Source organism: Pollicipes pollicipes, unplaced genomic scaffold, assembly GCF_011947565.3.
Source record: "Pollicipes pollicipes isolate AB1234 unplaced genomic scaffold, Ppol_2.1 Scaffold_4881;HRSCAF=5763_pilon_pilon_pilon, whole genome shotgun sequence".
Classification (NCBI taxonomy): Eukaryota; Metazoa; Arthropoda; class Thecostraca; order Pollicipedomorpha; family Pollicipedidae; genus Pollicipes; species Pollicipes pollicipes.
Genome location: NW_023596576.1, coordinates 48,241,228 through 48,255,644, shown reverse-complemented (window position 1 = coordinate 48,255,644; position 14,417 = coordinate 48,241,228). Strand labels below are relative to the sequence as shown.

Sequence of the window (14,417 nt, the reverse complement as noted above, 5' to 3'; positions counted from 1 at the left end):
CCCAATCGACAGCCGGCCTTACATGCCCATGTATGAGTACAGACCCATTCATTAATGAGTATGTTCCACATTTGAAGATCTTGAAGCAAGCATCAGATGTGATAAAATAAGCCCACTTTATCTATTGGTGTTTTTAAGCGTTTTAGGCAACACGATTTTTCCGTTTAGTAATTATACTCCTCAACACATCATTGTTTGATCACGTCATCGTACCTTGCATAGCAATGACTGAGGGTCAATTGACGGGCGCTCTGTCTGGAAGTCGTGCTTGCGAACCTCCGACATAGGTCACCGCACAATTCTTTTCTTGGCCTCGATCGCTGCACGGCTAATAGGATGACAGAACTTAAATGATGCTATTATGCCGTACTGAATTCCTGGTTGACCTTGAAATAGTCTCCCTGAAATAGTCTGCACATTATTGCCGTTGTGAACCTCAGAAACTAGAGGGATATGGATCTCAGGAAGGGCAGGGCTGTGATCTGTACCGAATGGTCTTCGAGATGGGTACTGATTTCAAACCCCCATACAAACGTGGAAAATTCCTTTGATGATTTGAATGCAAGGTTTATTAGAGCGACTTTCAGAGGTCGTCATGGCGTCCATCATCGAGCATATGGCCCGTCACACAGACCTCGGTCGGCTCCCTGGCGTCCGTGCAACCGTCGTCGCAGCCGGGCCGATGCGCCACGCTCGTCTGTACAGCATCGGTGCGCCACGCTCGTCTGTACAGCGCACAGCTGGCTGCCTCACGAGCAGCGCAACAGTGCGGTGCCAGTCAGCCCGCCTCGGCCTGCTTGTATTTGGCCATCAGGAACGCGGCGTTGTCAGCGGCGTATTGGGGGCTGGAAGGGTCATCACGTCGGAAACGGTTCACCCCGTTTAGGAGCTTGTAGGCGACAGGATTGACCAGCGATTTGGTAACCTTCCTTCGATTACATCCTGAAAATGGCGGATTCAAGTTAGTGTGAACCGATGCTTAAGCTAGTCACTGCGCTAGCAAGATTACCTAGGAAGTTTAAGTTGTGGTTTCCCTCAAACACTGACAAAGGAAGACGAGCAAGAAGCAAAAGCATTCCTCTATAATGTGTCATAACAATTGCTGAGTGTCAAATGTTGAATGTCGCCATGAAACGAAATCAAATAAAGTCCAGAAACACACAACGTTTCATTAGTCACTGTGCGAAATCGCAAAAATCGTGAAAAAGAACCGACCTGTGATAAGACTGACGACGCTCCCCACGATGACGCATACCAGGCAGCCGAGAGCGTTATACAACGTATACGAAATACCGTAGATATATTCGTCTAGAAAACTGAAACGCGAGGACGAGGGCTTGTGAGCAGTCGTTCGCAAAAAGATTGTCTTACGGCGGTCGGGAAATAAAATAAATGGTACTGCGGTTAGGGGAAAAAAAATCGCGCGGCCGAAACGCATTTCCCACATTTCTTCAGACAAAAACGGAAAAACCAGGGGTTACAATCACACGTGATATATACCACACTTGCGAGTATACAAAAAGGTCGAGGCACACAATTGATGCCTTGAGACGTGCCATCATGCCACTGTCATCCCTTCAGCGTTCATAGTCGGCCACTTATTCCACTGATGCCATCAACTCATGTCCAATCAGACGGCTCCTGCGCATCTCCTGGCGAACCCCCTAAGTCAACATTACAGGCCAACGATGACGTCACGGCACCACATGATTTAGCGGTCAAATCGTCTGATGACCGCTCCCGGCACACAGGGCTTCGTGCGTAGTGTAAGATGCTGTCCCTCTCTCTGACAACGCAGCCCCATCCTCCCACAAAATCCAGTTTCCATCCTTGTTCAATTTTAGTTTCCCACACATGCCGTTCTGCCATGTGTGGGAAATATCTTCCTTCCATTGGGCCGGATCTTCAATAAATCTCATCTTGTTTTTTAACAAAGCATCTACAACAGGGCCATTTATACGCCGACGGCATAATATAGCTACGTTTTTATATCTACAACCTCTGCGATACCGTCTGGCGCTATGACATTCTGATGAAGACACACGCATGTGGCGTACAGTGTCACAGGATAAGCTGCACCTTCACAGATCGGTGTCGTACAGTAAACGAGGTATATTAGGGAGGGAGCCTAAGCGTTTCACTGTTCGCGATTATTGTGAACATTGTTAGCGACCTACTGCCCGCGAACGTAGGTCGTTCACTATTTGTCGACGATTTCGCCATCTGAGTGTCCGCGTTCTCGTCGGCCTCCGCAGCGCAACAGAATCAGCGCCGTCTGAACAAACTGACGCAGTGTAGTTTAACGAACGGTTTTATCTCCTCATGGACGAAAACTCGTGAATGCACCACGGCAACAGGAAACAGGGTTGCTCACACCCTCTTGCAAAACTCTATGGGAGAGACTTATCAATCTCACATTCTGTGAAGTTCTTGTGCGCTGCTTTCGACAGGAGTCTGTCATAGTCAGCTGATTTTGAGTTGCTGAGAAAGCCCTATTCTAAAGCAATGCCACTCTCAATGCAATCACTAGAACGTTTTAAGATGCGGATCGAATGACACCGCTTCGTCTATATGGTGTGCTGAACCGTTCAAAGCTTGAGCACGGGTGTCCAGCCTTTCAATCAGAGCGCGTCTCAAGCGAGCGCACCCTGGGCACAGAAGACCACGTCTGCGAACGCACTGCGACGAGAACATTTGGCACTAGCCTTGTCAGTCTAATGGTTAAGGCAAGCGAGCCACCGCTAGCTCCCGACGCCAGATGCTCTGCTCATACAATTCCTTGAAGATGGGACAGTGTCCAGCACATTCGGCCTCCCAGAGAATTTCTTCGGAGCATCTGACCCAGCTGTTTGCCACGGGCCGAACTAGCGCTTTCAACCTCATGCGCATACGAGGCCACAAAAGCCTTCAGGACGTGGGCGTCAGGTCAGAGAACGTCGCGATACTGAGAGGCCCACTATGTACACTTTAGGAGTTCCCAGCACCTGCATATGACCTGTTCCTAGTACCAGACATGCATACGAATATAGACGAATGTCTCCAAGTCAGAACAGGTACAGGATGTTGTGTTCTCTGCGGCGAATGGCCGAAGGGTGTTACACCGTCACAACACTGCTCGATTTTCCCTGCCGAATTTTGTGCAACTGGAGATGCAATTAATACGCAGAGAAACACCACACGGAACATTTATATTGAGTCCGACTCCCTGAGTGGCATTTATATACTGTTCCACTTCCTGAGCAGGATTTTAGCTACCAAAACTCGAGAATCGAGCATGCGGTGGTTGACCAAATCCTACGACAGGTAATGACAGCGGGCCAGAAATTGCGCGATCTGTGTTTGGGTGCCAGGACACAACGGCTGGTTTATATTGATATATCAAGAGGGTCGAATGGCTTTACAAAGGAGGCAGCAGCTGGCCCACAACCTCGTTTCCTCGTGTAACATTGTCTGATTTCAAGCAGTGACTGTCTGCCCGTCTAAAAAATAAAAAAACTGTCAAAAAGCGTGCTGGGACCAGACGTACACGGACACGCTTAGCAATGCAGGGAGTAAACTCAGGGCTTCAGGGCAAAATACAGGTTGTGGTTGTGTGCTGCTGCCAATAGTGAATGACCTGATTAGCTTAAAATCAGGACTTGCAATGTTAGTTGCCTGAGGGTAACAAATTAAAGGAATTTTTCAACCTATTCAAAAATATATTCACCAGCAGTTGTATGTTCATGACGCTGTTATTGTGAAAACTATTAGTATTCACGTTGCGTCTGTGTACGCACAGACACTTTGTGAACGGGGCTGACACACCTGGGTGATGGGGTGGTGCTGAAAGCTTTCCGAGGCAATATCACAGGAATTAGTGTGTTTAGCTTGTTCAGCAACGCTGAACAGGCTACACAGGTTTTACTCCGCAAACGTTGCTTCAGTCCCAGGAAAATTAAATAAGCGTCCCAAAGAATTCCATTTTCGGTGACGTAGCTCTCATCACCGACCAAAGTACGCAGGGCACCACACACCGGGCTGGATAGGACGGAGCATGACATCTTTTTCAGCCGTTGAATCATGTAAGGCCTTGCAACAGCGCGATGAGCTCAAACCGTGGAATGAGTGTAGTGGAGCTCGGCCCGACCAAAACGTGCAAGAAAAAAGAAATTGAGAGCACGACCGATCAACATGCATTACATTAAGCAATGATTATTACGCACCTGGGCTCCTCCTCCTCTGTTCGCACCGGGCCCATGTCCATTGGTGGTGGTGTAGTGGACGACACCAGTGACGTCAGATTGGTGCCGCAGCCAGCGATAGAGGTGGGTAGAGGCTCGGGCTGTTCTCCAGATCCGTACGCGCCCACCACTACCCAGGCGCCCATTGCCAAGGCCGTTACAAGTCCTGCCACGGCACCCTGCCACGGAGGAGAGACGTGGACAGTCTGTTCGGTGTCTGGAGACCGTGCGGTTATCATGGCCTGATGGCTGGTACTGTTCTTGGGCAGGTCTACGGAAAACAGCGGTGAGCTAAGATGACGTAAACATTTGATGCGGAAGGCGGTCTGAGCTACAGTGAGGGACGACTCAAGTTGTTGCTACCACATCGCTTTTGTCACGCTGGTTTTCTGTGCCAAAACGAAAAAAATCCGGAGAGGTCGTATTAAAGATCCATCGAAATCGTTCGGGATGGGTCCAGAAACTGTTTCTAAACCAAACTAAACCATTTATTTTGGGCTGGTAGATGAATGGATGAATTATAGATCTATGCAGATGGAACTCGAGCTGGAATACAGAATAATGACCACTTTCGGCTGCCCATGGAATGATACAGATTTATCCAAATATCGCGACTTGCGTAATTTACCCAACAGGCGCCGAATCACTCATTTCGTTGTCATCCAGTTTACCTTGCCGTTGGCGAACGGAATGAAGATGCCCAGCGTGAAGACGCCAAACACAGGGCCACTGACGGCCCCGGTGACGGTCGCTGCAGCCTGCAGCACTCCCCCGAGCTGGCTGGCCATGAAGGCCATACCCACTGTCAGACAGCCGTACAGTAAACCTGCCGAAATACGGTGACCTTCGAGTTTGCTTTCTCCCTCTGCCATCTGCGTTTCTTTTCACGCAGGACAGTGTATCATGAGTACATCGACCACCATGAAACTGATCGTACTACACGCGTTGTGCCCACCAACGGGCTTTTCATAACTGCATAAGTTTAATACGCGCTTGGGTGGGATTGGTCGATTCTCCCTTTCACCCATCTAAGACTTTTCAAGAGTCAGTTTTGACCTTCGCGGTGTGGCGGCGCCAAGCTTCCCGTAGCTATAGGCAATTGATTGGCGGATTTTTGCATGCAAAAAATAGATGTACCTTGTGGGGTTGCTGACCCAATGGCAGGTCAAAACCAGACCTGACAATCTCAGCGAAGGCAATTCATGGAGGATCGTTCAAGCTGATCGTACAATGGAATGTTGATGAAGTTGCACATCTTTGAGATAGTTCTCAAACAATTAGACAACTGCAATTATGATTACGAAGCATTCCATTGACCTTGGGTGAGGTACATGGCTAGACCGAGGTCAAAGCAAACTGCTTTGCCACTGGAGAACCTGCTTTACGGGACAGATTTTATGCTCTTTTGGAGTTTCTTGACCACAGATCATCAATTCGACAGACATCTTATTTAGTCTTCCGGAAATGAACGATTACCGACTTAAAACGACCGATTAATGTTTTGTGTTTTAGGAACACACTATCTATGGTAATTTTTACGCTTATCTCAATTATAAAATAAAAACTCCTAGGTATTTAGACGCCACGACCTTCTATAGGCCGAATAAGGCCACTGGCCTGAAATAATCAGCAGCGAACTTTCGCTTAAGCAGCTAGAGAGAAGATGGCTGAACGAATCGGATACCTGTATACCTATCTATATACCCATCTAAACCTTGAACTAGTATGACCTTATTTGACCCCAAGGTCACGCACCTAGAGGTCTCAAAATGTGACACGTGTGTTCACATGCTGGCCTACCTATACGGTGAACATGATGTTTGTAGCTCTATTAGCTGTTCTTTTTAACTCGGGATCAAATTGCCCCCCCCCCCCCCCCCCCCCAATCGAGCGCGTCGCATTCGAACAACCATCCGCGCTCTTGTTGACTTTCGCAGTATGCACCGTACATAGCTGTGACGTCAATGTGAACGTAGCACCCATAATGTTAATAACTTTGCATGCCATTTGACTTGCACTTTAAACGCAGCTGGCAATCTGTCGGCAAAATGTTTCGCTGAAATGCTCTTGTGACAGTAATGTTTCCTTTGACCCTATACCCCAGACTCACTGATGCCTCTTGTTATCCAAGATTGTGTGACTGGTGACATGCTCTTGAAGAAGTTGATGTTGCTCAAGAAGTCCTGCCAGGTGATGGCTGCCAGCGAGTTGAGGCCGGAGGAAATGGTGCTGAGCGCTCCAGACATGATGCAGGCCACAAAGAGGCCCGGCAGGCCCGTGAGGTAGGACATCTGGTCCAGCACGAAATAGGGCACCAGCTGAAACAAACACGACATATCCCTGAAGCTATTGAGGAATTGGCTCCAGTTCCACGTTGAAACTGTAGCTTAAAACTCCCTCAAGCCATCGCCAGCAAAAGCGGTTTCACCTACTTCCGTGGTGTGGGTGATCAGGCTGGCTACTATGGTCACTTGCTTTTCGCACGTCTGACGAAGTCCAATGTGAATTCAAACGAAGGAAGAAAAACACAAACAAACAAGCAAACAAACAACAAGGTGGTATTTCTGTATGTGGTCTACAACCGTTGTAATTGGGTCATATGAGGTCGAGTCACGTTTTATCACCCTTGCGTCAGTTTTGCCACGACCTCAGGTTTGGAATAGCTTCGTCAAGGCATGACAGCCTTGACTCCGAAGTGGAAACCTGAGGTCATTTGAGAATGTGCAGTGACTTGCTATCATGGCCTCAGCCTTGGATTACCTTTTAAGTAAACTTCTTATGCGCGAAGGGATATTGCGAAGTGTAGAAGTTCTTTTGGCATTGCTGGGGAAATTTGTTTTAAAAAAATGTCAGAACTGTTGTGACGCTGACTTTGGTTTGCGATATCGCACCATTGACACGTGCGTCATTCTAACTAGCTGAGTTCAGAAATGAAGCGACAATATCAACTCGCATTCCGGATATACTCCATGGGGTTACTTCGAAACTAAAGGACCATAGTTCAGAACAAATACAAAACAAAACAGTGGTGCTTCATGCAAGGTAGTAGTGATGGTGCTGGAATTAAACAGAGTGCGGGTATCACGCCAATTTTCGGCGTGGTCGTCACACGAAACTTTAGGAGTAAGGTTATAGAACACAGACCAGATAAAGTGAAAAGCTGAAACTTTGAGATCCGGTTAAAGGAGTGTTCCACATTTGTACGGGGTTCCGAACTGAACTAGCCATTTTGAAGACCATTTGGTGCTATTCACAGTTCTGCCCGGCTTAAGACCTGAGCCCCTCTATTTTATAGAAAATGGGGAGAGGTAAATCGGGGAGAGTATTTCAAAGCCGCGTTGGCATTCATGACGAAATATGTAATATTCATGACGTCATAATAATGTCATTCAAAGCCTGCCATTTCATAAGCCATGCGGCAATCAAGTCCAAGGAAAATACAACTATCGAGGCGTTTATATCTGGCGTTTATGAACACGGTTTTCAGATATAACGGCCGTCAATCGGCTCTCGATAAATGTTGTGCCAGTTGGCTCGTGGGCTATATGACATGTGTGTGTTTGCATACACATATATGTATATATATATATATATATATATATATATATATATATATATATATATATATATATATATATATATATATATATATGTATATATATATATATATATAACTTACTCACAAAGAAGTGACTGATATTAACATGTGATAATCAGCTTGTGCATCTAATATCATGCTCCAAACCCATAAACCCATCTCACGACGTGTTTCGAAGAATAATGGCTGCATCATGAGAACACACACGTTCAGTGTAAGCCAAAACAGTTTAAAACACGAACAGATGATTTGAAAACACCACACACGCACACGCAATGCCGCACGACCAACCCCTCTGTACAATTGGAGGTTGGTCACGGTTTCAGTTTGCTAGGTCTAGGGAATGCAGTGCAGAAAACAGTACCTTTCCTGCAAACTGTTTCCAAACAGCTCTCTTAAGTCTCAGGTCTGCGCTGGCACATTCCACCCGACACCTACAACCCAGACCCATTAGTTATGTAGCATGCGATGTACACCAGAATGTACTAAACCTGACAGGTGGCAGCCTGCACCTGTCAAGTGCCAGCCAGGTGCATTCACCTAAAGGTAATGACATTTCCACTACCCGGTACTAGGCATGCTGCCGGCGATGACATGTCAGCAATTCAACATCGGGGCTGACAATTGACAAGAAAATATATGACCGACCTCAGATTTTAAAGGTAGCAGACAATCTTTCCTTGATAACGACACAGGCTACAGTAATGTAGGATGTCTGTACCATGTAATATGCTCTGGTTCCTGACTGAGATTTGGCAAACTTTAGATCAGGACCGACAGCGCTGCGCTTGCTGCTTCGAACTTACAAAATCAGCTCATGGCTCAAAGCGGTATTTTTCCTAACGAGCAAACACAGTTCGTGGCTCACCTCAAAACGATTGGTTCGTGAGCCAATTCACGATTCAGCCTGAGGTAAACACATGGCTGGTTAACGCAGCACATGGAGATTCATCAAGCTCGTAAATTATAGAACACAGGCTTGGCATAATTCTCAATGAAACCACCTAGTTCCAACCAAAGCATTATCAATATTCCCAACGTTTCCTTGCCTCGGAACGCGTTAGGTTCACGGCCTGATTTAAAATGACTGGTTCCACCCGTTTCGCAGTGGGTCTTTCGCTCCGTGGATCCCATCCGTTGCCAGGCAACCCACCGGTGAGACCCCACGTCAGAACTGTCCTCATTCCTCGCTCAGATCGGGAGCCGCACCTGGTCCTTCCTCTCGATGAGAGCCATCCGGAGCGGGTCGCAGTCGGCGTACGTGGCGAAGATGGCCAGACCGCACAGGCAGGCCAGCGATATGTAGAGAATGTTGGCCGGGGCGTTAAGGAGGCAGGCGCTGAAGCAGACAGCAGTGTCATTGGTTCCCTTATCAGGACAGATCAAAGATGGCCGCCACAGCAGCCCTCCTTGCTTGGATGCATATTACTATCAGAATGCGACTACAACAATGACATATGTATGGTTATACAAAGCAAATTGAAGCTGTAAACGGCACAACGTAATTGTCAAGTATGGTACCAACCATAAGTGAACCCACCGGTGACAGTTTCAACATGCAACATACGGTTTTATATACTTAAGCTAACTTGCTCCAACACACATATCCAGTGCTGGGCTTTTACTTCCGTGCCGTGATGGAATTTCCTTGATCCGCCGAGGCCTTAGCAGACGGAGCTTATCTGCCAATGGAATGGGACTTTCGCCATCCATTAGTTGTTGATTGCGCATCGCAGGCACACTTCTATGTGACAGTCGGAGTGGACGTAACTCACGTTCTGGCCGCCTTCATGGTAGGCAGGCTCATGTAGCGCTGCACCGCACTCTGGTTCACACCCATCACCGTGGTCCACATGAACAGGTAGCCGAAGAACACGTTCCAGAAGTTGTGTCTGGAGCGAACGCACGACGTTTTCCACAATTAGTGCAAGATATTTCTTAGCTTTTTTTCTTCTGACAATGGCACTGTGGAAATTGAAATGGAGTTGCGACTTTGACAATGTGACGCAGGCATACATAATCATGGCGTTCAGCCGCCTCACGAAGTTGTCAGTCATGCCGGTTGTCAGTTAACAGCTCTGTCAGCTAACAGTTATGTCAGTCGGCTCGGGGAAAGGATAGAGCGAGGAGCTCCGCCTGAGAGGGAAGCGCATTGAAACATCCAGCGTTCATAACGTCCAATGGTCAAAACGTCCAGAATGGCAGCATTCAGCGTTCATAATATCCAAAATTGTCCAACATCCTTAGACAGAGCAGAATCACAACATTCAAGAACGCAGCATCCAAAACTGCCGCATCCCATGTGACTGTTGGAGAGGGCATAACTTCGTAACATTCAGCGCTCATAACATCCAGCGTGCGCGGGATCCAAGGGTTGAGTTGCGGCATCACTTCCTGGAAAACTGCAGCCTATCGGTTTGTACATTGCCCGATAGAGGGTTACCGCAGCCGCATTCACCCCTATATGCCGACGAGTGGCATCATGGTGTACAGTGTTACCCAGTTAAACCACTGTGCAGGCGTATGAAGGAATTAAAAACGTTGATATCTGGCCCATGGCCTTGAATATCTCTGGTACTCGGCAGTAGCCGTGCGGTGGTCGTGGAAGGCTATTGTCCAGTTATCTGGGCCTTTTATTGCGGGCTGTTGATTCAGGCATCTGTGGTGCTAATTGAAATGAACGACGCGTTTGTAGCCCAGTGAAGAAAAGTAAAAACCAAAAGTTTTCTTCAGTCAATTCACTGGACTTAAACTTAACGAATGACCTGAACTACATTGTTGTTTAAAAATGCCGGCATTATGCAACAAATGTTGCATGTCATTATGCATGTCATGGCCAGTTATGACCAAGATGTTATTGTTTGGCGGCCGTCGACAGCTTAGTCAAATCCGAGACAATCTATCCATCATGTTCATTGATTAGGTGTTGCAGCACTCAGAAACTGTTCGAAATTTAGGACTCGTGATGGACACATCTGATATACAGCTGTCACATACACCAAGGGGCAAACATGTGCTGACATTCTAAATGTTAAGCATTCTTTCTTGCCATAGCCATTCTGAATGCCAAGCACGCACTTCCTCCAATCGTGATACTAAGGTTATCCGGCCAAACTGCCATCGCAGCCCTAATGGTATCTAATGAACGCATCTGTTTCGAAATGTCCCTGACAGCCGTTGAAACGTAAAGCCCCAATCATTATTATTAGGATTTAGGTCACCGTCAACGGCGTATGCCCTCTTACGATATGGGAAAGCCAAAGACTAGCAGGGAATCATCGACAGGTTGAACGCAAATGGCGGCTCCCGATTTCGGTCGGCGAGCTCAGTGCTCTCGAGGGTCGGTTGACAAGTCTGTTCTCACAACAGTCATGGATGCTCGCCGCCGGCAAGAGCCCGTCAAGATGAGTCCAAAGCGGTCCCGTCAGACACCAATAGGAAGTACCCAAGATTAAGTGTGATGGGCTTTTGAATAATGAAGTGTGCCGATGAGCCTAACAGATGGGCCCCCCGAAAGAAATTGGAAGCACCCAAAATTTGATGTGGAGGGGCCCCGAACGATCAAGTGCTCGAGCATGTTGACAGATGAGGCCGCCGGCAAGAGCGTAGAGCCCTCCACAAGTGACAGGGAACTGAGATCACCCTAGACCGATGTCGAAGACCCATGAGCTCATTGCGGGTGTGTCAATAGGTTAACTGAGACCAACGTGAAGGGCTTCTGTACAACCCAGAACACCCCGGCTGTTTGACTTGTGGGACCTCGGCTAAAGCGTATAGGGCCTTTCGGGCGAATGAGAAAAATCCGTGGTAGGGCCCTGACTGACAAGGGCACTCGGACGTGTCAGTGGAAAGGGTCCGGACGACAGCGCGGGGCTCTCCGAGCAAATATAAAGAAATCAAGGGCAATGTGGGAAGTTCTTTGGCGATCGGACTGGCCCTGCAAGTGGACATATAAGGTCCCAGGAGCAGTGTAGGACCTCTGGACAGCGTCATAGGCCTTACAGCCCTTCAATCAGCGCCCTCTCAATCAGTAAAGAATGAAGCATACAGGCGTCCAACTGGGTTGCGTTTTGTATAAAAAACTACGTCTGTTCAGCCGGTTATGAGTCCCTTCAGAGTCCATAAGCTCCTTTGGGGTCCAAAGTGCCCTGTACATTTGGGGTCCAAAGTGCCCTGTACATGTCCAAAGTGCCAAGTACATTGCCCTGTGCCCCCTACACCTCTGTAACCCCCCCCCCCTCCCCCTCCCCGTGAGCGTCCGCAAGTCTTAGCCGCCAGCCACAGCGGGACAGCTGCCCCGCGGGCGCAGTGGTCCCAACCGAGCCCGCGCAGGTCGCCGCGTCTCCGGGTGCGACACCGCCAGGCGCGCGTGCGCACAGTCCGTCAGCAAGCCTCGGGACGCGGCTGCGCCCAGGCCGAACACAGCCGCCAGACATTCGAAGTAATTCGTAGTAACCTTATTCCGCATTATCAAGTAATCATCAGTGGAATGCCAGGTTGAATATGTCATTTATAGACAAAATAAGAAAATATGTCATTGTTGTGAAATCTAGCAGCAATAATCCAAAACTAATTCCTAATACCGTGATCGCTGGACACTATGAATACTGAACGGTACTACTTTGGACGCTACGCGCTGAGATGCTATGAACGGTCCCAATGAGCACGGAATTGGACACATGTCGGATGTTATGAACGCCGGATTTGCGATCTTGGGTAGTATGAACACTGGACTCTGCGATCTTGGACGCTTGGATGGCTCTCCTGTGAGCTGTAGCTGAGGTTGTGTGTGTGTGTGTGTGTGTACATGCCAGTGCACGTTAACACATGCGTTGGTTTTGAAATAATTGACGCACCATCAGTACTTATCTACTGTAGACTGGAGCACCCACCTTTGCCAGGGACTCACGCTGAAGTCGAACAAGTTCATCCTGCCGTGTTCGGCGTTGATGTGGAATATGTTGCCAAATCCTCCCACGTTGATGGAGCCTTGAACAATGATGGCTACCATACCGGCACCCATGACGACTGCCTGGAGAACATCAGCCCAGACCACGGCCTTCAGACCTCCCTGAGAATGAAACACCCGGCCACTGTCTCAGAATATCCCCTTGGATACAACACCTCATCACCTTGGGACTCTTTGTAAAGAACGTTGTGATGCTCTTCCCCAAAGAACCGCACACCTTTCTTTTCTCGGGAGATTATCATAATTTGGGGGGCGCTGACCTCTTGTTTCTCAACTGTAGCCGTCGTTTTCCAAATGCCTCACATTGACCTTCAATAGCTGACACATAGCCCCAACAACGATTCATGATGCCAAACTCGTCATGCCCCTCACAGCTCGTTGGTCCGCTCACAATCGTTGTATAGAGGGTCGCTACGACCGCCGTGCAGATGATGCTGGTCTCCAGGGTTAGGTCGGTGGTGGAGCTCAAGGCCAAGCTGGGCGCGTACAGGGCGATGGCCATGTACAGCGATGTCTGCACCAGGTAGCCCAGCACGCAGAGTACTCGCAGGACGTGGTTGTCAAACCTGGAATATGCAACCATGGGGCGGTAGAGACGCATCGCGCTGGTTGCATCTCAGCAAAAAGGGGCTGTTACGTCGCTGTCTGTGACTGTACCGACATGCCCGGCGTCGGACAGCATACCTGAGCTGCAGGTACTCGTTGACAGACGTCAGACCGCATCGGTAGAAGATGGGCAGGTAGAGCAGAGCCACGGACGGCAGGGAGATGAGAAGTGCCAGTACCATCACCCAGTACTGCGTGCCGTTCATATACATCTCGGCTGGCGAACCTACCCCAGGCCGATGCACCGTCATCGGCCATGGTGTTGGCATAACGTTACTGCTAGACGGGGTACATCACTGCAGTTAGGTGGAGTACATCATTACAGCTAGGTGGAGTACATCATTACAGTTAGGTGGGGTACACCATTGCAGTTAGGTGGAGTACATCATTACAGCTAAGTGGGTACATCATTAAAGTCAGGTGGGGTGCATCATTTTAGCTGAGTGGTACGTCATTACAGCTAGGTGGAGTACGTCATTACAGCTAGGTGGATTACAACGTTCCAATAAATAACACCGGGAGGACTACGTCTAAAAGAGTGCTATGTTTGTTTGCTGGTGTTGTCACTGTCATCGTCACGTTCTAAGGGGCCTATATTGTACTATGAACTCAAGTCCTATATATGCGGTCAGACGTTGGACGGAAGTCTGAGTATTGGCCATTACAGTCCAAAGACCTATCTTCCCCTCCTTTATGAATGCGTGAGGATATGAAGTTTTGTCCTCCGATAATGTCCTCCGAAAATAAATTCTTCACAAATCAGAAGTATTTTCGAGACGGGCGCTGGTTCGCCACGAGACTTCCACACAGCTGGCAGCTTACCCAAAACCAGGATGGCCGAGAGGAACGTTGCCATGATAGAAATGGCCACGGGCAGGATGGCCATGTTCCTGCCGCCAAGCAGCATCTCAGCGTTGGTCTGTTTGCCGCGGAAGGCGTGGTACACGCCAATCAGCAGCGAGGACAACAGCACGCTGCCGAACACGCAGTAGTCGACCAGACCGAACGTCTTCGGAGACGCCAT

General features: G+C 48.5%; 1 protein-coding gene across 1 annotated transcript; it reads right to left on the bottom strand.

Moving 5' to 3' along the window:
- Positions 1 to 778: 778 nt before the first annotated feature.
- Positions 779 to 14,417, bottom strand: LOC119100505 (sodium-coupled monocarboxylate transporter 1-like). Its single transcript, XM_037223593.1, has 10 exons — positions 14,216 to 14,417; positions 13,472 to 13,619; positions 13,179 to 13,353; positions 12,711 to 12,889; positions 9,594 to 9,710; positions 9,028 to 9,157; positions 6,331 to 6,538; positions 4,892 to 5,022; positions 4,203 to 4,399; positions 779 to 845 (listed from the first exon to the last, which is right to left on the bottom strand). Exons 1-10 carry the CDS (start codon positions 14,415 to 14,417, stop codon positions 779 to 781), a joined length of 1,554 nt encoding a protein of 517 aa, XP_037079488.1.